Source organism: Mercenaria mercenaria, chromosome 1 (assembly GCF_021730395.1).
Source record: "Mercenaria mercenaria strain notata chromosome 1, MADL_Memer_1, whole genome shotgun sequence".
Taxonomy (NCBI): domain Eukaryota; kingdom Metazoa; phylum Mollusca; class Bivalvia; order Venerida; family Veneridae; genus Mercenaria; species Mercenaria mercenaria.
Window position 1 is genome coordinate 96,782,803 of NC_069361.1, and position 25,964 is coordinate 96,808,766.

The window sequence follows — 25,964 nt, forward strand, 5'->3', positions numbered from 1 at the left end:
AGTTCCGTTATGATTTTTGGGGGATATCAATGAACACAAAAACTTTTGCTGTCAGAATTGGCGGTAATAAAATTGCTAGGTACATAAATGAGATTTTGCTTCCCGTTAGTATTCCTCATCAACGAAATAATAGAGGCATGATGGGACACCTTGCCAAACCGCACGTCGCACAGCGGCTGTTCTTGCTGCAAACAGGGTAAATGTTCTGCCAATGCCACCCGGCTCACCGGAACTAAATCCGTTTGAGCATATGTGGGATGTAGTCGGTAAGGCTGTCGAAGAGCTCCACAGAATCTGAGGCATCTGTAACAGTTGGAGAAGTGAAACCGTGTTTCTCAGATCACTTGTCGAAATTACGTCTTGTCCATGCACAGCAGATGCAGGGCGGTCATCCATAGCACGTGATTGAAGCACTGAATATTTAAACAAGCTTTAAAGTTGATTATTTTAGTACACGTACTTCATTTATTATTTAAGAAATAATGTATAGAAAACCGTGTTTTAACGTTAACGTTAACGTTATCTTAACGGAAAGAGGTTATACGCCCGCGGAACAATTTCACGAGGACGTAGACCGAGTGAATTATTGTGGCACGTATAACCGATTTTGAGTATATCAATTTAGGTAAAACATGATTTTGCTATACATTTCGATTCTAATATGCCCTTAATCTAAAACATTAGATAGAATATAGTAGCGCTCTTTCTTGGTCGCAACAAAAACAATGACGTCATCGCACGTTAACGTGACGTCATTTTAGCGTAAGCGTGTTTTAACTGAAACAAGCATATAAGAATGTGTAATACAAGACAGGCGGCGTGTTGTATCATTTCATGCGTCAGAATATCACGCGTCATGTGGCTGAAATTAAAATTTTTACATTTACAATGTCCAAAGATGATAATGATCACTAATAGTAATATTTACAAAATGGCCTTTGCTTGGTATATTCTGAAAGGTAACCGTGTTTTGCACTATTTTGCAATTTTTTAACAACTTTTACCGTGCCGTTTTTTAATAAATTTTGTATAACTTGTGGTATCTCATCAAGCTCAAGTAGAGACAAATTTCAAAGTGATAGCCACTATCCAAAACGTTTGCAGAGAATTCATTTTACCATTAATTTTAATAAAAGAAACATCAAACTATTGGTAAACAATTATAAAACACAAAATAAAAATGTCAATATCTTTTTTCTATGGTGCCTCAAGTAAACGGATTTAATGAGACAGAATTCATACTTCAACATTGAAAAATTAAGGTCGAATGCTGTGTTTCTGTTTTGAATTTTGCTTGCTCCATTCAAAAATAACCTTAGGGCAGACGTAAAACCTACCTAAATTTCTTCCACAATATATAATCTAAGAGTGACAGCAAAATAGAGAACTTTCACCGCATGTAACTCAATATTTTTAAAGATGTGTAACTCTACCCCTTCTGTTTAAGTAGTAAATTCACTTTGAACACCAAGAAATCGCTTATAAGATTCATCTTTTTTCCATTTTTGTACAATGAGTCTTGAAAGAAGTAAAAACTTACTAGAAAAAAAGGAAAATAATGAAAAAAAAATTGGCCCCAGTAGGGCTTGAACCTACGCCCCTTAAGAATTGCAGTAAAAGTAGGTTTATGTTAGGAATTGAATACTCTTCAAAAATTAAAGCGACTGAGAATTATATTGGTAGCAATCAAATGGAATTTTTCAAGACTGGGTACGTTGACTTTCATGTCATTATTAATTGTATTTATTGGATAAATTTTGCGACTTTGTAAATTATCCGGGCTACATCAAATAAAATAGAATCTACAAAATCTTCAAATTACGGAACTGTTTGTCGTTAGTTTTCCATCACACAGTGTCTGATATTCCTTTAATTGTCCTGTAAATTTCACGGAATTATCTTCGGTAGTATTAAAATCATAGCGAAAATGCAACTGGTAGCGTTAGAAAAGTTGTTTTAAAAGTGTATGCGCACTTCATTTCAGATCAGACGTAGGCCTACTTGAACCATTAAATACGTTGATCGCGATTGCCCGTCACATTTAGTAGCAAACGCATTTTTTGCCTTATCCAATGGTATAAGTCCAATACTTGAACAAAAAATGTACGAAATGTTCAGGAGCCATATATATCTAACTTAAGGACAAAGACAGGAAATAGAACCTGGGGACTGTTGACTTCTAGCACCGATTTGAGATAACGGGCCTGTCCAGAGATAAGAATGTTTTTGGCTGATATCTAGAACATTGTAATTTAATTTAAACTATCTGGACATATACTGAATACATATTGTAGGTATAAAATACTTTCTTTGTAAGATAACTCATTTATTTCAGAACCAGCATGCTAGTTAACTAATTGCTTTTTGCTTTATGATATTCTGTTATGACACCTTACACTGGCGTTTCAATAAATTGTTTCTTTCTTCGCATTCATGCTAAAATAAATGAATACATGAAACTTGACTTCGTCATTTTTTACTGTTTGTTTGTTTCAGTCTGGCAAGTTGTTCTACAGAAAAGTTCATCATGAAAATATTTCTTCAGGTATTTGCACCATTCTATCCTACGGTGGCTATCTCTATAAGAAAAGAATAAAATTTGAGCGCTTTTCGGACATTTATATACTCGTAACTGTTCTTTATGCATGCATGTTGACAGCAGTGGCAATGCCACGTAAAATGTGATGCATTTGCATTTTCTATCATTTACTTACCTTTCCAAGTAGTATATATAGTGTCCTTTGTGTATCGGAAATATGTAACAAAGACTTAATCATTATATTTTTTCTTAACGTACACAGAAAATAACCAGGAATCTATCCTACCTCAAAGTGGATATCGTAAACGTTTGATTCAATGACCTCAAAAATGAATAAGATAAACTATGAAAAACTGAAAAAGATTTTAATGTTTAAAATGTTCTGACACCAACTAAATATTTTAGGACTAAATACAAAAGAATGGTATCTGGAATGAACTGTCCAAAGGAGAAAATCTTCTATTCTAACTTTTACATAGTGGACAGAACGCAAGCTAAACATGTAATTTCATTTTGAATAAAGAAACATACTATTAATTGATACAAATGCAACATTCGACAATTTGACGCCCAGTGTTTTGCAAAATGACCAACAGATGTGCATTACCACTACTATCGATGACGGTGGAGTTTGAAAAGCCTAACCTACAAGTTGAATACGTAAAACATTGTTATGTGTAAAAAGCTTTCAAATGCATTATTTTCAGCCCAATAAGTTTTTAATATCCATCCAGGATTAATAAAAACATTGTATAAAAACTAGGCTAAAACAGAATCCGACTTTAGCCAACCCAAGGAACGGTCATGTGGGATATTCACCTTGAAAATTAACATTATTTGGATTGATGTATATTTTGATAACGGTTTCATTTGTATATACTTTTTAACAGTTCTAGTTGAAACTTTTATGAGACTTCAGTATATTAAGATGCACTCAGGCACCACTTAAAATGACACGTAGATAATAATTCAACGACATAAAACGTGTACATTATCTTTATATAGATTACATATAAAAATATATTATTTGATTTTATTACACAACAGTTGCTGCCCTTATGGTCGGTGACCCTCGGATTCATCATGGATACGGACCCTTGTCCTGCGCCTTCACCATGCCGATGCTATAGTTCTAGAATTGACTGTGCGTACAAACGTTTGCTCACTTTTCCTACATTCACGTTCTCAAGGAAACACTACAGAGAGCTTACATTCAATCTACAAAACAACATCATTGACAGCATACCCGACAACGCATTTGGCAACGTCATGGCTGCAACGCCCGAAACCCTCGAACTTCATTTGAATAAAAACAGAATAAGAAATATATCTGGAAGAGCCTTCGCAAATTTAGGTGACAGTGAAGTGTCTGTTGAACTGTCAGATAATCGGTTAACTGTACTTCCGCAGGCTCTATCGTTGGTGAAAAAATTAAAAACTCTACGGTTGCTAGGTAACGCATTTGTATTTCTTGACGACACTGTAATGGCTGCTCTTGGAAGAATGGTGGAAACGTTTTGGCTTGACATGTCTTCAGTAGCAATATGGCCACAATCGTTCTCAAACTTTCGAAAACTGTTTACGCTTTGGATCGACAACCTACCCTTTCATTCTCTTCCTGCCAACAGTTTTGAGGATCTTGTTAAACTAACACAACTAGAGATATCAAACTCGAAACTTCAGTCTGTGCCAGAAGCAATTTGTCGCATACCACAGTTACAACAATTTAGATTTCATCATAATATATACATGCTGAATAGCCTACAACATGTGCTCACCATTTGCAAGAAGCCATTATTAAATGCTTCGTTGGCCTATTTCAACAACAACAATATGTTCTCTTTTCCGGACAATGTTTTCGTTGTGTTTCCAAAATTACGCTCGCTGAATCTAAGTTTCAATTACTTGAACAAAATAAATTCGTCAGCTATACCAGGCAATTGTACGCTCTATTACCTTTATCTTTCAAACAACGAATTTACGAGCATACCACAAGCAGTGTCAAAAATGCCAGAACTCATTACACTTGTTGTCAGTTATAATAAAATAACGTCTGTCGATGGTCGTACACTCTCATCGTTGAAGAACTTTCGTCAGCTGACCATCAGCCATAATCCACTCATCTACATAGACCCCCATGCCTTCAGTACAAGTTTTACATTGCAGCACCTCTATGTGGAGCACACAAATATGACGTCAGTTCCGGCAGCCATATTGCACTCTAATGAAAGGTCTTCAATTGATCTTACAGGATCTCCGGTACAATGCACCTGCAACAATATGGCGTTTCTGCATTCCATGTCAAAAAGTGATGTAGAATCAGGCAAGAAATTCTTTCGAGGCGACTGCGTAAACGCAAATACAACAATCAAGTCTTACATCTTGAATGTTCTACCAACATGTCTGTGAACTCGTGTCATGTTATCTGCGATATGCAATAAAGTAAAAGATTTAAATCTGAGAGTTCGTTTCTTATGTAGTTTCTATGGCTGCATAACAATATTATAGATAATATGAGCCGCGCCATGTGAAAACCAACATAGTGCGTTTGCGACCAGCATGGATCCAGACCAGCCTGCGCATCCGCGCAGTCTGGTCAGGATCCATACTGTACGTTTTCAAAGCCTATTGCAATTAAAGAAACTGTTAGCGAACAGAATGGTTCCTGACCAGACTGCGCGGATGCGCAGGCTGGTCTGGATCCATGCTGGTCGCAAACGCACTATGCTGGTTTTCTCATGGTGCGGCTCAATTATGTCAAACAAATATTGATACCAAACTGTTGCGTATACGATTTTTTACTGAAGAAATGTTCTTTTTTATTTCAAGTGTTTTGACAGCACGATATCAAACTGAACAGCTAAATTTATGGTACGACTTGAAATGTTTACTGTACATCATATTCACATCGGATGGTATTTTTCATAGACTGACAATAAGAGGCCTGTACTGGTTCTTCCCAGGAAAGACGGCTTCGCGTGTATCGGCACGTTAAAGAACCAGACTGTCTATTCGCAAAGAGCTAGGCTAAGTTAGCCGGACAGGCCTGTATCTAAAAAGGATTTCTCTCTATCTGTTCTGGGGGCTTTATCTCACTTTGTCCCTCTGGTCAGATCGCTCTGTGTCTACTAGTAGAGGCTGTGTGTCTGCGTTTGCTATATGTAAAGCGCTTTTGAACATGTTTATCATGAAAAGGGCGCTATATAAATCTAGTATAATAATAAAAATGATAATATTACATACTCGAGAAACGCAATATGATTTTTTGCAACAAAAAATTAATTCCAGACTTTTTTTAAACACGTGAATTGACATTTACTCCAAACTGTACTGGAAACGAAACTGATGTACTGTTAAAAAAGAGCAATATTGCAAGATTAAATAACTTTTTCTGGTGACCATGCATATGTAAACCTTGCAGAACAACGTACACACTGACTATAAGTCTCGGAAGGGATTTATGTTAAAGAAAAGGTTTACACATCAGAGTATCAGAAAAAATCACTAAGAATCACTTAAAACATGAGCTGACATATACTTTTAAAGTTGGTAAGGCTTAATTGCTTTTTCAGCACTGAGTCAATGCCGGATACGAAACATTATTAACAATTACAACCGGCTCAATGAATACACCCCCCGGCTAAAAAAACAAATTAATCGAATTTATAGATACTAAGAATTATAACGTATAAAAAAACCTGAACCTGCCTAATTTCACAAACGTCTACATTTAATAAATCTTTTTACGCAGCTAATATCATAAACGTTACAAAAACACACGTTTAGACAATTACCATGTTAATGTCACAAAGAAATTTCAATGAAAATATGACACCATCTAATATTTTTACTAGTTTTACCATTTTTAAAAAGTCACAAAAATATAAATGTTTTGAATTTTTAACTTGGGAATTATGTTTATGTATAACTTTAATTAATTAATTTATTTATTTGGGTTTTACGGCGCACCAACACAGTATAGGTTATATGGCGCCAAATAGGACTACAAATTTTGGATCCACATCTCATTTACATCGAAATAAAAACATGAGGTATGGAAATTATAATACTTATTTCATCTGGACGATTGCGTTGATTGTTCCAAATATAATTATTACTTTTGACTGGTAATAATAATAATAATATTAATAATAATTTTGATGATGATGATGATGATGATAACTTTATTGAAAGAGGGTAACATGTACAGACATATAACTGTTCTTAAACGTATTACAAATTTTACGTTTCAATGTGGCCTTCTGTAAAAAAGAAAGAAAACAAAACAAAACAGAAAAAGCAAAACAAACAAACAAACAAACGGACTTACCACACATATTTTAAAAAAGAAAAAAGCTATAAATGGTAAATAAATAAGAAAACCTCTCAGTACAAAACTGACTAAAATGGGCTACTGAAAAAATAAAATAAAACGCTGCAATAAGTCATCTACCCTCTCGTCTAAATGAAAGTTATTCTAATTCAACAACAAGTTCGACTATATCTCTGGATTTTGTGACCGCTGAAGCAAGCATATAATTACGTCACAATGCGTCATACTGATTTGTTTACCGACGTCTATTATCTCTCATAGCGACGACGTCAGCAGTGTGTCTCTAGCAGGAACGAAAACAACTGAAACAGCAAACGTACGTCGCAATTTTTTTAATACAAGTTTTGACTATTTTTAATACTTATATATATATATACGGAAATTTATAGAAGCAAAATATTTGCGCGGGTTTATAATGAATAGGTGTTTTTTTTATTCCACTAACATGATATATAATCATGTTTTAAGCTTGCTCATTATCAGGAGCTTTTAAAGCAAAATTAATTTAGAAACAATAAATCTAAAAGCAACACCGACAGGAGATATGATTAAAAATAACCCATTATATATATATTTCCTTCATTTTTTTCTGTGTCGTATTGTTTTCATCCGTCTAAATTAGACAGTTGAAGAAATTCTCATGTTTTCCCTTTAATTTTTTATTTTCTTCTAACTTTACACATTGTTTTGACCATTCAACGGTGATATATGTTGTTGCATCCTGTCATAAAAATCAAAATCTAATTGTATGTACACAAAATGCTTAGGAAAAGGATTCAGATACGTTACCTTGTATTTTTTTCCTAATCCTAACAGTAATTGTTACAATGCTGTTTATGTTATATTTACTTGAGTGAAAAAATACATTTTACCGCCTTTTTACGCGACGTTGTTTAACGACGTCACGTCCGTTGTTTTTATTGTTATTCTTCCCTGAGGAAGGCTTAACGCCGAAACGTTGGAAGTTAATAATTATCTATGAACAAACGCTACACGTGTTGTTGTTGATTTTTCTTATTTGTTAATTACTTGAGTGAAATAAATACTGTTTAAACTAAATAACCTGCTATGAGCAGCTTCAGATAATTTTCGCGAGTATTTATTCACTACATGATTACATCATTTGCGTTAAAATTATCGATCTAGTCAACATTCTTATTTTCATAACTTCCGTTTATAACTGTTTTCATCAATCATGCTTTTTAGATGGGAATACCATTCAGCAACCACGCTAAATAAAATACTGGCTAATGCACGTGTAAATCAAGGAAAAATGGCGGGAGAATTTAAGGCGAAAACACGTATTGGATTTACAGCTGACGAGAACTTCCCCGTGTTCGTCCCCGTAAGATTTACCTCCATGTGGGTACCAGGCAACGCTGAAATACAGAGTCTCAAGAATGGTATGTGACTTCATATCAAAGGTATACTGAACCGTTGCCATAACTCCACCACAGAACTGAAGAATATTTTGATTTTAATTACTCCTACAATATCGTTCCCGTAAATTAGTGCCTCCATTTCCAGTCCTTTAACCAGGAATATGGTACTATAGTAAGGTAATGTCTTGTAAATTATGTATATACATGTTGTGACCGTGCTGACTGAAAATGCAATTCTGAACAGTTTTGAAAGAAAATTATCATCCTAATAATGTCTTTCTCAGAATGCTGGAAAATTAATTCAAGGTATAACTGTATTCTTGTTTCGAGTTTCTCTAGCTGCAATTCAATTACGGTTGTAATGTTACGATGCATTGCTATTTATGAAGCTTTTCTTTTTCTGGAACTATATGTATATACAGTCTGATTCACTAAAAAGAGATTTTATTTTGCATTAACCATATGAGCCGTGCCATGAGAAAACCAACATAGTGGGTTTGCGACCAGTATAGATCCAGACTAGCCTGCGCATCCGCGCAGTCTGGTCAGGATCCATGCTGTTCGCTAATGGTTTCGCTAATTACAATAGTCTTTGAAAGTGAACAGCATGGATCCTGACCAGACTGCGCGGATGCGCAGGCTGGTCTGGATCCATGCTGGTCGCCAAGCCACTGTGTTGGTTTTCCCATGGCACGGCTCATATATGTTATACATATTTCAAAAAGCCACCAGGGATGGTAGGAAATCTTCTTTTTTTAATTTCATTGATTGTTTTATTATGTCACTAGGTACATTTCCATCTTTGGTATTTTTGCCCATGATTTTTTTTATTGTTCTACGAAACAAAAATACATAGCTAGGATATCGTGAAATATTTTTCATCAACTCACCAACAAATAAAACCAGAATTGAAAATTTAAAACAATATGCCTAAGACTGCTGAAAAACCTACGTTTGAATGTCACTAAATAAATGTAGCAGATTCGCGTCTGCGCGCTCGAAAGCAAATCTTTCATCTTTTGAATCAGAATTCACGCTGCGCAAAATTTGCGTATACTATATTTATTTTATCTATCCAATCGCGAACGTTCATTTGCAACACGTGACCGTACAATATATTACGGTATTTGGACGCACGTGCGTACAAAATATCCTGTATTTTCTGTATTTGGACGCACTCGCGTACAAAAAATCCTGTATTTTCTGTATTTGGATGGTTCCACAGTCCCATGTTAAACATATGATAAAGCCCGAAACGCGTGAAAATGTACCGAATATATATCGGATGAAGTAGGCGCTCTATGTACAGAGTTTGATTATGCGTCTTGAAATCAGGATTTAATTGTCGTTTTTTGTTTGTTTACAACACACAAAAACGATTCAAGTGATGACAATGCTATCTGATTTAGATATTAACACGTTCGTTAATAATCAAAAACCTAAAAATACAGTAATTAAAAAAAAACATCATCAGATGTTGGAACATTTGAAAAGTGGCTAAATGAAGCCGTTCCGGACGAAACTAAGAAATTGGAAGAGATCAGCCCTTACTGTCTGAATAGCTACCTCAGAAGTTTTTATTTAACAGTTAAAAAACAAAATGGAGAAGATTATGAATGGCAACGGACGGGCGGTCGGCATCCAAAACATGTCCGCTCTCTAATTCAGTTTTCATCGGATCTTCACCAAACTTGCTGACAATGTTTGTGGGCATAACATCTCTGCCAATTTTGATCACCAGCAAAATTGTACCAGTCAATGAATTACTAAAAAAAAACGGGGAATTTAGCCTTGTCCGCTCTCTTAAGTCGAACAGTTTTTATCCGATCTTCACCAAACTTGCTGACAATGTTTGTTGGCATAATATCTTAGCCAAGTATTATAACCACCCGAATCGCCAAATGGCTGTTGGAGGGAGGCTGCACCATATAATTTATTTAATACTGATAGGCAGAAAATCAACATTCAATGAATTACGTATACATATTACGTATGAAGTGAAATAAATATAGAATAAAAAGGTTATTTAAGGCCTAACATTGTTCTGTATAATATATATTTGCACTCATACCAAGCTGGGAAAATACAGAAAAGGCAGGAATACAATATTCAGTGAAACATTTTTAATTTAAACTTAGATAAAATAGATATATAATAAAAAGGTTATTTTACATTGTACTGTACAATACGAGATATATTTGGACTCGTACCCAGCTGAGAAAACCATATTGGACTCGCATAGCGGCTCGTCCAATATGGTTTTCTCAGCTGAGTACAGAACAATGTTAAATAACCCAAGAGTATATTTCTTGCGCTACGCAATCTTTGATAACACTTTTTAGGGCAGTTTCTCTTTCCCCTCATAGTAAACTAACCAAATTATGGTACAGGAAAGAGTAAACACTCTCGAAATCATGGAGAAAATCAACATTCTTTTTCCATTTTTACCAGTGTCTAACACTTGTTCTCACTCACTTCATCATTTCCAGTGTCATGTGTACATTCCATGGAAAGTTTGGTGGAAATGAACATACTACAAATTCTTCACTCCAGCTGTGGGCGAGTAGCTGTAAAATGTAGCTCTTTGCCATTTGAACCAACATGAAAATACATACCGCCAAATCTTTTTTGAAATTTATTTTGGAATTGGTTTTTAATGCATTAGATTAAAAAAGAGAAATTTACAAAGGAAAAATGTGAAAATTGAAAAACTTGTAAGCAAAAATATTATATTATTTTTTTTTGTTTCCCTTATTGAAAAATGTAAGATATCATTGATACCAATATAAGGGTTTATTAATGAAAAATGTCTAAATAATCGATCACTTACAAAATTCAAAAGTCACATGATTTGAGTATATTTATTTACACCTATAATCCATCACTTTATACTTATTTGCACCTACGCAAACTTTAATCCGGAATACTATACATATTTTTTCATGTGAACAGGGCATGCGTCGATGGAATATGTAATATATGTTTTCGCCTGTGGAAAAATAATTTTCGTCAATACACTCTAGCCAATCAAGGTATCTTACAATTCAAAATGTTCCTATAATCACACTTAGAGTTCTTCTGAAAGATGCATTGTATGAATGGTATTGTCGGATATTTAAAGATAAAGCAAGGGCAAACATTATAACGGAAAAGGATAATCAAATGATTTACTTGCAGAAAAAGACCAGGCTAACGAGATATCTTCAAGGAATTCTGCTGATAAAGACAGGCATATGACTTCACGTGTTTACAATCCAATTCCTTACTGCAAGCCGTTTGCCGCTGTCAACATACAGAAATCGCCAAGTACAGACGCAGTGACTAATGTGTCCCCAAACAAGAGACGTAAAATGGCTGATTTTAAAGAAACTTCTTTCAATGTCCGCAAATTCAAAACTGCCACGCCATACCGAAAACCTAGTTTTGAAGCCATCTCCGTGAATAGGGAATGGCAAATGAATTCGGAAAGTCCTTACGGAAAGACTAATACCGTACCAATTCCCAAATCACCGAAAAGCAGTACTCAGCACATTGCAGCTACATGGCCAAACTTGAACAAGATATCACCAGCCACGGAAGGTGAGAAACGACATTCTCATCCATCACCTATGTTTCCTGTCCCATACAGAAAGACTGCTGAGAATACTGGACCGTCACCTGCACCTTTTGTTCCTGGTAACTATTAACATTTTCACGACTTTTCTTTATTACAAATCTGCTAAGACTGGTTTTGCCTTTTCAAAATACTTGCCATGCGTTGCTATGAAGTAACAGCGACGCCGTACTAGTATACACTTACTAAATAGTTTGCCGGTCAGTAGTCAAACTATTGCCCTAGGTCTGAAGGACAGATGGTCAACAGTTGGCGGAGCCATTCAATAAATGATTTATTACAAAATATCAGAAGTTGGTTATCTTTTTTCAACTTTTGATTTTAGCCAAGAAAAATGTAGTGTCAAACTATAGACCGGTTAACAGCACACACTGAGTTATCTAATTATTACCATTATTAGCATTATTGTTATTATTGTTATTGTTATTGTTATTATCTTGTTACCCAATGAAAAGATTTTGAACTAACGTGACGCGCATCATGCGTTTAAAAATAGACTTTAAATGTATCATAAATGTATACATTGAAATATACATAAAAGTATCGGCAAGCCAACGATGCTTCCAGCCATAAAGTGAACATCTGTTTATTCTTATATTACCAATTACTTCTTAAAGAAAGTCCTAAACTTCCTAAGTTACTATTTAATTTGTATTAATCAAAATTTAAAGTCTCAGAAACTGAATCTTAAGAGCGACAAACATTCAATCTGCCATAACTTGGTCTATAGCAAATTCATACTGCTGAAATTTTGTTAAGCCAGCATTAGCTGCAGTCTGAAGTGAAGATTATTGCAAAGTTTCTTTGCACTCTGTGCATATTTAAAGATACGATATCGAAACGAATTTTTCTAGCATTTAAATGTCTAAGTTTCGGATTTTATACGTTGAAATATATTGGCCCTTTACGATTTACAATGGATATCATCACATTATAATTGAAAGTTTCGGATTGTTACAGAAAACGTCAAAGGGTTTGACAGCAAAGTTCTAAAGAAAGTGGACGTCGCAGCAGAAAAGCCACATTTTACAGACAATCTTGTAGTCAAAAAGAATGAAGCGGTTGCTAAAATTGAACGTTACTATACCCATCTTCTCACTATAGTGTAAGTACGTTTGAACAGAACAGGCACAGAAAATAGTGTTTTTTTTTGCATGTGATTGTAAAGACTATAGCTGCCGCGTGCATTAGTCCTGTGAATTATTTTTTCATTTGTATGGCCCTTTTTCATAAGTTTTATGGGACAACATTGTCTAAAGCATTGAATAAAATATAAAATGCTGTAAAACGTTTGGGTATCAGCGGTCACCCGCGGATGTAAATCTTGGTTAAAACTGAGAATGGGTAAGACCTTATATTCCCTCTTGTGACCTGTATCTTTTTTTTTTCTGTCACAAGGACTATAATATGATAGGTTTTATTTGATCTTTCTAGGTTTTATTTGATCTTTCTTTGGCGATTTTGTAGCTGCTGCTGTGCAAGGTTCTTGAGAAAAAAGTCCACCCCTGTAACTTACTGTACGAGTATGTTGCTCTTCATATTGTAAAATGTTGCAGTCTTTCTTTGTTGAGATATAATGGACGACGTGGAGGTGTAGAAAGGTTGTGTATGTTGAATATAAAGAATGGTATGGAATAACATAATCGGGGTTTAGGTTGGAATGCCAAGATTGAAATAGCATAAGAAAGTGGGGAAGTGTGAACTTTAGTTGTGGCGTGTATGTACGTGCGTGCATACTAGTGCGCACGTGAAAAAGTGTAATTGGGAGAGGCACAGAAAGGGTGGATGTGGGGACTACTAATGTGTTCTACTAATACAAATTATATAATATTGAAAAAGTGATAACAGGAAGAATTACAAAAATCTTAAAACAATCATTGTATGAGGTTTCAATGATTTCAAGTGCGGCTGTGGTGGTTGGAAATCACTGATTACGCAAGTATGGTTCTTTCACCAAGTACGTCCTCTTATTACAGTCTATTGTTATTAACAGTGCGGTCTCAAAGTTATAATGAGACATATCAACAATATAGCTAAAAAGAATCTATATTTAGAATATAATTTCCGTCTGATTATTAGCTGAGCTAACGCGTATGTGCACATGTTGTAGTTGTGACTTACTGCATACAGACACTAAATAGGAAAATGGCGCGAAAAAATGCTAGTCGAATAATGGCGGATTCAAATAGTCCTCAGTTGGTTTTCTCTGTAGAGCTATTTCCCTTACTTTCTTTGCATTTTTTTGCTGAAATCACATGACAGTTCTATGTAGGTAGCATTTTCATTATGAAATAATAACGTGACAAAATTTGTCAAGCACACTTAGATCATACACCACCACTAAAATTTGGGGTCTCATATTTTAACTGATTTTGCAGTTTGTTTGTTTGACTGAAAATATTTTTCTTGCATCAAGCATAATCCCCATTTTTCGTTTGATTTTCATTCAGCATTGACAAAATTCTTCAAGAAAATTAAGTTACATATATTTAAAATGGGTCCTGATGTGTGATGCAGCCATTGAAAATATGTCAATTTTATATAGAATAAAGAAGAACAACTGTCTAGTGTGCTGTATCCTAATGTGCGTAGATAAAAAGGAGATATCGCCTACATATGCAGTAGTAAATATATTTTCAATGTCCCGTCTGTGCCGCAATATATATTTTTCTTAGACATTAATAGCATGTTACATAAATGAACGCACGCTGTTAAACATATCTAACGCTAACAGATTTTATACCTTATTTACAATAAAAAGTTAGGATAATAGTTTTTATGTTTTATATCGAGCACACATGGCTTCTTTCAAAAGATTTCTTAGTCAGTAGATTGGTCTATTTTTGTTATTAATATAGCAATATTTGTGTTACAGAGAAAACATTAGCAAAGAACCACCACCAGAAATCAAAGGAGTAAATGTAAATCAAGAAGACAAAAAGACAAATGTAATTCCTGGGAAGACAGAAATGGACAAGGAAGAACTCTTCACAGAAGAGCAATCGAACAACACTAGGAGTCCTCAGGAATCCGATAAACTTTCAAGCGATACGGATACACATGACGCGGAGCAATGCGTGATGGACTCGGACAACAGGCAAAATGTCAATAATCAAAACCTGATGGAGACATGCAATCTCCGCTTTCATTTAATCAACAAAAGTAAAGAGAGCGCACACAAAATGCTTAGTATTTCGCAGAATATACTTGTTTGGCTGTTCTGGTTTTTGAAGCGCTATTTGTTTCTAACATTTATATTGATAAGACTATTCCATTGATTGTCAAAATGTTTTTCCATGCTCAGTTCAGAAAATATACGTAGCACTTATCATCATATAGTTTTCGTTTTGCTAAAAGTGTTTTGTACAAACTTTCGATTTATATGTTTCGAAGATAATTACTATCTTGAAATTCTTTTGATATAAAAAGGCCTAAATTTAATTTAACTGTTCTTTTCAAATCAGAAATTCAATTATGTCAATGCTTATTTCTTTAACGACACTTAAGTAAGATTTAAAAACATCGTTACTGATGGTCAGTCTCTTTAAAGCATTATTTTATGTCATCTTTCACTTTTAGTAGAGGTAAACATAACACCTATCTTGGCTGGGTAACCAAGATAACAGAAAATAAGATTTTGAAAATCCTGCCTGTATAAAGCGCTCTGTGAAAACAAGTGTAAATGACATCAAAATTTCCTACAAATCCATTACTTGACCAAAATCAGATTAACAACATTTAGAGATGTATCGTCTTAAATTATGTTTCATTCCAGAGCAAATCATGTGTTCTGTCCCAACATTGAACCATCCAAATGTAAACTTTTTTAAGATATATTGATGATAAACTCAGAGTACCTTTGTTTGTCCGACAAGTATCTCTGTTCGTCTGCCAAGTACTGCAGTGTTCCCGCCGAGTACCTATGTTCGTACATCGCCAAATTTTGTGTCCACCAATTACTGCAGCTTGTCGAGTACATCTGTTTGTGTGCCAAGTATCGCAGCATTCCCACAGGGCACCTCTGTTGTCCGCCAAGTACCATAATCCACCGCCAAGTACTTTTGTCCTACTATCAACTAAATATGTTCCTCCGCCAAGTACCTCCGCTCGTCACCCGATAACCTCTATTCATACGCCAGCTACCACCAGAACTTCTTCCGACAAAAGCAACGCTCTGGATTCCTTGAATGTATGTCGTTAAAAATCGAAATATACAGACATCAAGTTAGCTTTGATTTTAAGAAACTGTATCTTATTTGGCTATCAACAAAAATGAAATAAATGAAATGGTCGTAAAAGAACAATTAGAATCGAGCGGTAAGTTCAAAGTCATCTGCTCTGCAAACTTCGCTTGGTGATGTCGCAATGTTCTTATTTATAAAGATTTAAATTTGTAACACATTTATACAATATCTCCACATGTACATTTGCAAGAATGTGTTATTTCCACATGCTTAACATGTACGCAGTGTCAGATATGTACGAGTGGCAATTGGAAAGTTTTTCAGACAAGTCCTATATCTCTCGTTCTGTGTGTATGAGTGTATTTCCCTTTAAAGTTATCCAATCTCTAATTTTCAACAGGTATACTCCGGAGACATTGAAAAATGGCGGAACCAAGAACATTTTTGTTGTTAAAACGTCTCCCAGCCAATACTTTTACAGTCTTTTGAATAAAAATAAGCCACAAGGACTCAAATTGGATTGCTTTGCTCTTGTGGACCGCAGCTTTTCATGTAAAAGGCAAATACCTTGTAAATCAGTCGCTGTTCTCATACTTTAGTAAATTCATTTGACATTTTCTTATACAGTGTTCCTGTAAAATGTCCCAGTAACAGTTTTAAGAATTGGAGTTGGAACTGAACGACATGATCTTTAAAACAGAAAAAAGTACACAAAACCCTTTGGCGGAACAAACGCCCTTGGAGGCTGTTGGCCTAGATTGACTTTTTGCGACTTTGGGGCTCAAAAATAAACACAATTCTCACTACCTGTTGTGAGCTCTGAAAAAATGTTTGTTGCTGCAATATTTGTATTTTTTCAACAGATTCTTGGCAGTTTGTAGCGTGTCGGTTTTCTGGGCATCTATCAAGAAAAGTTACCGTTGAGATGCCAATATACAAGGTAAATAGAGCATATTCTGTGATTACGATATTTTCTGAAATGACAACTGACTTCGGCCCGCAAGGACGGCGACCTGGACAATCAAACGTTTTGTACCACCTGTAAACTGTAGTAAGACGGCACATGTTCTTAGTAAAACAACTGGCCCCATGTTGTTTTACATATTATATTTAACTGTCGGAATTTCCGATAATTCGAGGCATTTTCTTATATAATTCCTATGTACCCGTTTTACAGATGTTTTAAACTAGTATTATGCATTTTACGCGAACCGTGTGACATACAAACACGATTATATTGCGTTTGTTAATAAGAAGTATATTTAATACAGTCATTTAGACAAGTTCTATCAGAGAGCTAAAAGCCTTTGTTAAAAGTCTGGTAAAATGTAAGTTATTCTTTGACTGTATTTGTCTCTAACATTAGCCTGTTAATTCTGCACAGAGTGTATATATAGGCTCAAATTCAAAACGCGTCACAAGAGAATACCAAGGGTACACAATCCGCCCTGAAATGAACTGACACGTTTATATTACCTATCTTTATACAAGTATATATTCAATGGTGTAGTGCAAGCTTTAAAACATAATAAATGCCATTACGATACATCTGGCTAATCAGAAAAAATAAATAGAATTTCCAGTATCCATATTACATTAAAAGAATCCATAAATCCAATTAACAAAAAGGAAAGCTGATATAGCTCTGCAAACCAAAATACCTAACAACTGTGTCTTAAAACAATGCATAAAACGTCTTAAGGATTTAGACTGTCCAAACATTCAGTCTAGGACCTACACTACTTTAACTTCCTTCTGTCTTTTATTGAATGGAAAAGTATAACACGCCTCTGCTATACCATGCGATATAACATTACAATAGTCTAACTGGAACTCTTTTATTTGTTTAAACGCCTACTTTTACATTATGTTGGGTTTAACGTTACACCGACACAATCACTGGTAATAAGGCGACTTTCTAGCTTTTATGGTGGAGGAAGACCCCTTGTGCCCCTCGGTGAATTATTTCATCACGATCGGGCTCCTAGGTAAAACTACCAACCTTCCGTAAGCCAGTTGGATGGCTTCCTCACAGGAAGTATCCAACGCCCCGAGTGAGACTCGAACCCACATCGATGAGGGGCATATGATTCAAAGTCAGCGACCTTAACCATTCGGCCAAGGAGGCCCCTCTACTTTTACAAGTATATATTCAAAGGCATGGCATAATTAGTTTTAAAACATAAAAAATGTCATGCGAAATAACTAAAGACAAAATATGCATATCTGTAGCATCTACAAATATTCTTAATCCTTAAGTAGTCCAACATAAGCTGTACGGTATTTCGTATTAACAGGCTATGATCAATCGCAAACCCTTAGACATAGATGCATGGCGAATTAATATCAAATGACATTCTTATAAAACTAGGATAGACGGCTGCCTTGGTGAATACTACATTTCACCTTATGTGGTGATGATAACGCTGAATTTACAGAGTCAACCAAACTAACCGCCGGTCACAGACACCACACACTCTTTGGAGTATATCAAGAAGTATATCGTTGTATACAAAGGCTACACTAAGATCGGCTACGACCAGAGCCGACACCTCTTGTCTCTCCGTTGCGTCAAACAAGTCAATCATTAGTAAAACGTAAACCCTGTGCATTAAACAAATATGAAAAATGACAACGCCCCTTATTATTTATATGCGATGTGTTCATGTGCCTTATCAAACAAACGCTTCTTAGAACAATGATTAAGAAGCTGCAAGTATCTAATTACGACATGTTCAATTATAGCAAACAAAGTAATTATAAATAAAAAAAACATGTAAATAAGTTGTAGGTCAATATGTAGTCCCTTATTAAATGGAAAGTTCTGCATCTTTTTTCCGTTAGCTGGTATCGTCATAATCTAACGAGGAAGAATGACTCGTGTATCCACTGTTACTTATGAATTAGTGTACCCGAAAACATGCTCCAGAAATGAGATTCGTTCTCTTTCAGAACCTCTCCACTCGTTGCTGACCAGCTCCTAACTGTTGCCTTCCTCAGCGCTTCCATGACGACAGTTGTCTCAACGCTGAAACAATTGTCGTTTCTATACTGACAAAACGTGCCGACAGTATACATGCCATCTTCAACAAAAATCCCAAACGTGATTGTTTTCCTATTTTGTAAACAAAGCTGACTGGTGAGGAGATAAGTGCCATTTAATGGCGCCGTAAATACACCTGTAGAATTATCGTATGCGTTGCCTATGTTGAAAATGTCTTTAGTAAACACAATGACTTGATTTTCAACAGGGTCTAGAAGAGACGGACTCCTTGCTCGAAATGCAATGTTTGGTGTCAAGACTGCTCCTATATTGAGAGAAACAAGCGTATAGGCATAGGCTATGATGCTGTTTTAAATTTTTTGATGTGGAAGCCAAAATTATTAAAATGCGAAAATAGTATCATTTAGAATTAGATTCATCAGAATTAATTTTTTTCTGGAGGTCCTTGCCTTTTAAATCGCATATTCAACAAAAAAACTTCACCGCTTCCGGAATTACACATGTACGAACACCACAAAAAGACCAGTCTCATAATAAAGTATGATTTTTACATCTTTTAATTATAAAATATGTAGTAGATTTTTAAATATATTTTTTCTGTTGAAATATAGTTTAAATCAGCATTTGCATCTATTCAGTATTTCATGGGTTATATATTTAGTTTCCACAATTTATCTTACAGACTTTAACAATACGCATTCTCAAACAAGTAGAAAATGCAATACATGATTTTCTTTTCGGGTTGAGGTTGCTACAACGTACATGTGTTTTCTTGTATGCTTTTCAGTGAAATATTGGACTCAGGCTGTTTTTGTGAAATGAAATTGATATTTTTACTGGTTCAAATCAATGAAAAGGCCAAAAGTATTTTATTTTTTCGTTGGTAAACACACTGATTCGAAATTTCACAGAAGGCTGGATCCAATGCCTTGACTGAGAAGAATTCGTCGCAGGAAAGATAAGTAAACTGGTATGCCCGAATGACGCTATTTTAATTGTCATAAGAAAGTGTGCTAAATAAATTAGATTTACTTTTTTTCCTTTTAGTCTACATATCTTTTCTTCCAGCAGCTAGCCCTTACTCAGTGCAGTCCTGCGAATTAACGTATATACTTCGAGGGAATGCCGTTTTTATGAAATATGGAAAAATAAACGGTAAATATCTAAGACGGCCCCTGAGTGCGTTTGCAACATAACGTAAGTATAACACCATCAGACATTAATTATTTCCTTGTTGTCGGTGAATTTTTATTGTAAACGACCGCAATGATACGAAAGAGCAGATGACGGCGGATACAATTACAAAGCATTACCTGGGAAGAAGATAGAAAATTATATCATTGCTCCAGGCACTAGGTGAAACATATTTCGATCTTACACTAAAACAAACAAATATTCTCTAGATTTCTATATATTTATTATATTTACTTATAAAAATGATATATGTGAAAAGCAACTTGAATTAGCTCAACTCCGGCCTAATTAAATACGTTTTTTGATGGAATGAATTTTGTGAAAAATAACTAAATATGTACCTTCGCATTTCGTAATTCTCGCATCATATTCAGCTATTGTTTTCTCCCTCTCTTTCTGCATCTTGTCCAACTCCTTTGTCACTTTTGCTTTGTTGATATCAATAATTGCCTGTAGTGCTTCCTTCTTTTCTTGAAACTCTTTAGATATCTGACTCCAGTTTGCTCGTAACTGTTGAAGATAATTCTGGACAAGATTGCTGGTTTCCTTCATGTTTTTATCCATCTTCTCAACATTAAACTCAGTGCGAACCATCTTCTCTAAAAGTTGTTCTTCATAAGCAAATTTAGAGCATATTGGTTCGGCGCAACTTCCAGAAATTAAGAATAAAACGAAAAACTTGGCCCCAAAAACCATTTTGGTGACTTCAGAATGTCTTTCTGTAAATTGGTACAACTGTTCAGTGTGAATGTTTGCGCATTACAACTAACATTTAGAGCTGATCATAGATATCAGTTAGCAAGGTTTTCAATATCAACTAATGACGATATTCAAAATAATGAGTAATCGTCTCTTAGGAATAGATGCTGGAAGTTAAGGCTCGGTGCCAAATTTGCATTTATTGAAATGAAATATGCATCATATGAATATTTAGTATTTTTGTATTTCCTTTGGGTAATTGCTCATGTTTCTATAATATCACAAAATATAGCTTAATGTATTGTCCTATTAGACGTTAGGATGTATGAAAATTTACTATTAAATGGACATATAAAGTGTGATATTTGGAAAATCGATCAATGCTTGTAAAAAGAAATGATTTAGTGTAGAATCATTATGTTAACAGTTATATGTATTAACATTAGAAAGATGGGTCAAAGTTTTCAAATAGTGACACGGAAGTGAAATTGGTCACTTACTGTCGTTTTATAAAATCTTCCATTCATGATGTTTGTTGGGTTATCTACATGTGCCGCAATAAGTGTCAATATTGTTATTTATGTCTGATAATTGGTATTTGATTGTTTAAGATGAATCTCACTGAATTCTTTTTTCAATGACCTCAGGTATACAGATATGGTTGCTCTGTGGCGATTAGTTTACAATTATGCCTTTGCTCGCCCAAAATGTCCCTTACACAGCTTCTTCTATTTGTGTTGTTCCCAGTATTAACTCAATTAAAGCTATTTACATAATCATCATACCTAGTTCCTTGATTACCTTAAGGTCCTACACACTCTTTACATACATTTCATTAGTGGTTTTACTTGAAATACAATTGTAAGTGGGATAAATGTGGACTAGAATACCCTGAAACCCTGAACTGAAATGATGATGACTATAATGACCGTGAATTGGAGTTAATATAGAGCACACTATGCCAGCCATTTTAATCAACTCCATCTTGGCATTAGTCCTCAAGGAAGCTCAATAGACAGAACACAAGACTTTGACAGGCCACGAGTTCGGCGCCCACGCGAGGCGTATGTTCTCGTGCCATTGTGACAGACACCAGTATGTCTAAGGTCACTTATCACCCATCGCTGATTCACGTGCGAAGTTGCCATTCACTTGAGTAGAATAAGTCAATACTGATACAGAATCGAGGAACAATGTTTAAGTTAATTTTTTTTTCTGCACATGAGGATCAATCTTTCATGCAATTTAGAATTTGATTTAACCCTGATTTTTCAAAGCCATATATTGTATTTAAGAAAATCAGCTGATAAAAAGACATGATCGTGAAGTTCTTCACCAGTTTTAAACGTTGGGAAAGACCCTCATACGGACCTCATCAGGAGCACGAAGCAAAGCTGGTCACAACTATAGAAATATTTATCTCAACGACTTCCTGGTACAAAGTTGTATCTCTTGTGTCTTAAAACTGTCGGCAATGCATTCTCATTGTCAAGTCTGAAAACTAAATGCCGTGTTCTGTTAAATATTCACTTTGTACTTTAATCTATTACAACATTAAAGAAGAGAACATATGTATATCAATAACTTTTCGGGGAACCAAGTATCTTCATAGCGTCATTTGACTGCATTAAGATCATGTCCCATGTACTAGTGCAAGAGAGGCAACGGATATATGTTCTTCCTGTTAATGTGAAAGACGTCTTCCCCTCTACAGCAATCCTTGAATCCTTCCGTTCTACAACAACCCTTCACTTTTCTCCCAGACTCTGTATGTTGCTTCCATAAAATTAGCCTAGGTTGCTTGTATGACATACATTCCACGTAAACTTAGCAAACACAACCACAATGATTATACAATTATTGCCTTTTGGTGAGGTCGATATGTGTATCTATCGACTTGATAAAAGCGATATCGACCGAGGGCGCACCACAAGGCAAAAATTGTTTTATCATTAAATCCAGCCTACTTAGAAGTATAAAAATTAAATACAAATATCTGCAGCCTTTGATCATTTTTCGTAGTAAATTATGTATGACCTCGCATTCTTTTTGACGTCAAACCGTGATGACGTCACAGCTGGAGGCCAATACGTGTGTTTGGCTCCTGCCTTTGAGTCATTTTTATCATTGATCATGTGACTACATCTAAACAAATGGAAAACACTATAAATATAGATTTAGTAAATGATAATTTTTATTTAAAGTTTTCAATCTGTAAAATTCATGTCGTTTTACTCGAGCATTGTTTCGCAGTGAAGAAAACGTCTGTTCAGATATAAAGCATATACAGCAAAAAATAACTCAAAGGTCATAAAAATAGGAATTTTACTTGATTCGTTGAGCAGCCCTCTGCAAATAATGATATTGCATTCCTGAGAGGGCGATATGAAAAATATTCAACTCAAGATATATGAATATGACGCCTCAGTCTATATTCATATTTCGAGGGGTTAACATTTTATATATCACCCTCTCAGGAATGCAGTATTTATTTCATGATACAGAAAACATATGAAGGTGAAACCAATTACTTGAAAATCAACATAATGAGTTAATCATTAAGAAGTAGATTATTAACACCCAATAGAATAAAGACATTAGGAGTCTTTACACTTGAGAGCACTCGAAATTGTGGCAAATCTGAATATGATTGGTTTAGCCGAGACGTTCACTTGACGATATGCGCGTATTTCAGTGCTGCGTCGCTGCCGAAACCGACACCCAGTAGTCATTTGACGTCGGTTAGACGTCGTATAGACGTCGGACCACGACGTCGGTTTAACGTTGGATTTTGGTTGGATTTGCAAACCGTTTAGACGTCGGATCCTGACGTTGGCTAGACGTCGCAATCCGACCATTTTCCAACCTAAATCTAACCACTTTTCAACCAAAATCTGACCAAATTTTCAACGTAATTTGCAATCAAACAAGTAATCAACACATGTATTTTATCATCTTTATTTCATATTATGGCGACGTAAGTCTAATACAATAAGTCCAAAAAGTAATGCAGTAATTGAAACTTTCCAGTTTCGTCATTTTTGTATGATTCTTCAACTCAGCCAACATTTCCACCTGAAATGTATAAAATTTGACAGTTTCATTATTTAACATATACAAATATACTAGTGCTATTACTAAGAGCATAATTAATACGTGCCAAACAAATATGTAATATTTTAAATTCTATGAAAAAATTATTCTATAACTTCGTAAAATGTAATTAAATGCAATTGCTTTTTAAAGTAACAAACAAAAATAAGTCATTTAAAAAAAAAAAAAATACGGAATCAGTATAACTTTTAAAATGAGTATAATTTTAAAAAATCTGTCACTCACGTTGCGGATCCTTCCCTTTGTGTAAAGTATTTATAAACTTGCTCTATCTTATCCCAATAAATATCAAATTACAGGAAGACTGTGTAAACCGATGCAGGCTTATCTCGCGAATGTGTGACTGATAGACAACATGTGTAGAAGAGAAGATCTATGTGAATTTAGAATAATTTATATATGTGTATAGAATGCATTTTTATCTTTAACAGTTTAAAGTTCGTGAAAAAATCCTTCTCCGAAAATAGACAATCTCATGCGATATTGTAACATAATTAATATAATGTTTGTTGTGAGAATGAACTATTATTAATAAGCGCATGTCCAGGCCTTTATGAAAACAAGTAAATATCTTTAAACTATACTAGCAAAATTATACCAGTTAGTTTTATAACTAAAAACATTTATCTGACTTTCTATCCAACCTAATGCCAACGTCTTCTAGACGTCTAAGTCTGACGTCTATTAGACGTCGTGGATATGACGTTGGTTAGACGTTGGATTCAGGTTGCCGACGTCGCGACCAAAATCCAACGTCTAACCAACGTCGGTACGACGTCAGGACTGGGCAGTAGTAACATTCGAAAAAACGGCGATAACTGAATTATTTCTAAACGAAAAAAGGAAGCGTGAGCACTATTTTTTTATAGATTATTTCCTATCCTATGCTCATAGTTTCGATTCAAAAGTTTTCAAGTATTTTGGCACGGAAAGCAAATCATTAAAAAAAGAGAATCGACAGGGTTCACATATGCATGAACACTAGTCCTATAACAGATTTAAACGCTTCGTAAAAATTGATCCTTGCAATCTTTTAATCAATTCAAACGTATCATATCACCCAGTGGGAGATATGAAAAATTGTATCAAATCCGCAGAAAACCAAAATAGCGCTGTGGCGCGCGTGATATTAAATAACGGATAATATCACATGCACAGAAATGAAAATAATGATTGTGCGCATGTGATATTAAATCATTAAGGAATATGATATGTTAATGGAAAATTTGCATTTGTCATTTGTAATGCATTTAGTTCGCCGACAACTTTGCAAAATTTACAGAAATTGAAAGTTATAATGAGCATTAACAGAAAAGCAAGGATAAATATCCAACAGGAAAAGTTATTTTAATTTTCATCACATTACACGAATGTTTAATTGTATTATCGCTTAATTGACCCGAACTATGCATTTTTTATTGTTGTTGTTGAAATCAGTACAGTAAAAGCAATCCAGTCTTGCGCCGAATCATTAGCCTTGGGAAATGGATGCAGTATATAATAATATGTATATATATACGTTTATATAAGGCTTGTTTTATTTGAGTAATCTTATCGTTGCTACAGGTTCCAAAATATAGAAGACACCTCCACACGTAAGATTTCATATTAGCATTTTACGCCATCTAAGTTGTTAAACTAGATGTGTGTCAATATGTCAGTAGGACATTGGTGCCCCAACATCATGTCACTGTACCGTCATATGTTACCTGTTGTATTACCTTGCGTTTGCTGTTTTGAGTCATCAGTGGTGTGGCATTGGGGTATAGATACTATTAAACATCAAGAAACTCAAGATAAAGGAAGTTATAAGAATAATACAGTCGTGGGAGAGTAGGGCACACGAATGGTTAAACTAAAAAGAAACAAATCCAGTTTCACAGAACATTCCTATGATTTCAT

At 34.9% G+C, this 25,964-nt stretch overlaps 3 protein-coding genes across 4 annotated transcripts; 2 read left to right on the forward strand and 1 right to left on the reverse strand.

The window, feature by feature from the left end:
• Positions 1-2,193: 2,193 nt before the first annotated feature.
• Positions 2,194-5,000, forward strand: LOC123545383 (leucine-rich repeat-containing G-protein coupled receptor 5-like). 2 transcript variants are annotated; one of them, XM_045331707.2, is made up of 3 exons: positions 2,194-2,290; positions 2,497-2,545; positions 3,587-5,000. In XM_045331707.2, exons 2-3 carry the CDS (start codon positions 2,528-2,530, stop codon positions 4,946-4,948), a joined length of 1,380 nt encoding a protein of 459 aa, XP_045187642.2. In that variant the 5' UTR covers positions 2,194-2,290; positions 2,497-2,527; the 3' UTR covers positions 4,949-5,000. The 2 variants fall into 2 exon arrangements, with proteins under 2 accessions (XP_045187642.2, XP_045187643.2); XM_045331708.2 differs by having other exon boundaries at positions 2,210-2,294.
• Positions 5,001-7,817: 2,817 nt separating this feature from the next.
• Positions 7,818-15,201, forward strand: LOC123545382 (uncharacterized). Its single transcript, XM_053525152.1, has 5 exons — positions 7,818-7,836; positions 8,079-8,275; positions 11,432-11,929; positions 12,828-12,972; positions 14,743-15,201. The coding sequence occupies exons 2-5, from the start codon at positions 8,146-8,148 to the stop codon at positions 15,143-15,145; spliced, it is 1,176 nt and encodes a 391-aa protein (XP_053381127.1). The 5' UTR covers positions 7,818-7,836; positions 8,079-8,145; the 3' UTR covers positions 15,146-15,201.
• Positions 15,202-17,568: 2,367 nt separating this feature from the next.
• Positions 17,569-21,017, reverse strand: LOC123545381 (uncharacterized). Its single transcript, XM_045331703.2, has 2 exons — positions 20,591-21,017; positions 17,569-19,359 (listed from the first exon to the last, which is right to left on the reverse strand). The coding sequence occupies exons 1-2, from the start codon at positions 20,943-20,945 to the stop codon at positions 18,944-18,946; spliced, it is 771 nt and encodes a 256-aa protein (XP_045187638.2). The 5' UTR covers positions 20,946-21,017; the 3' UTR covers positions 17,569-18,943.
• Positions 21,018-25,964: the final 4,947 nt, after the last annotated feature.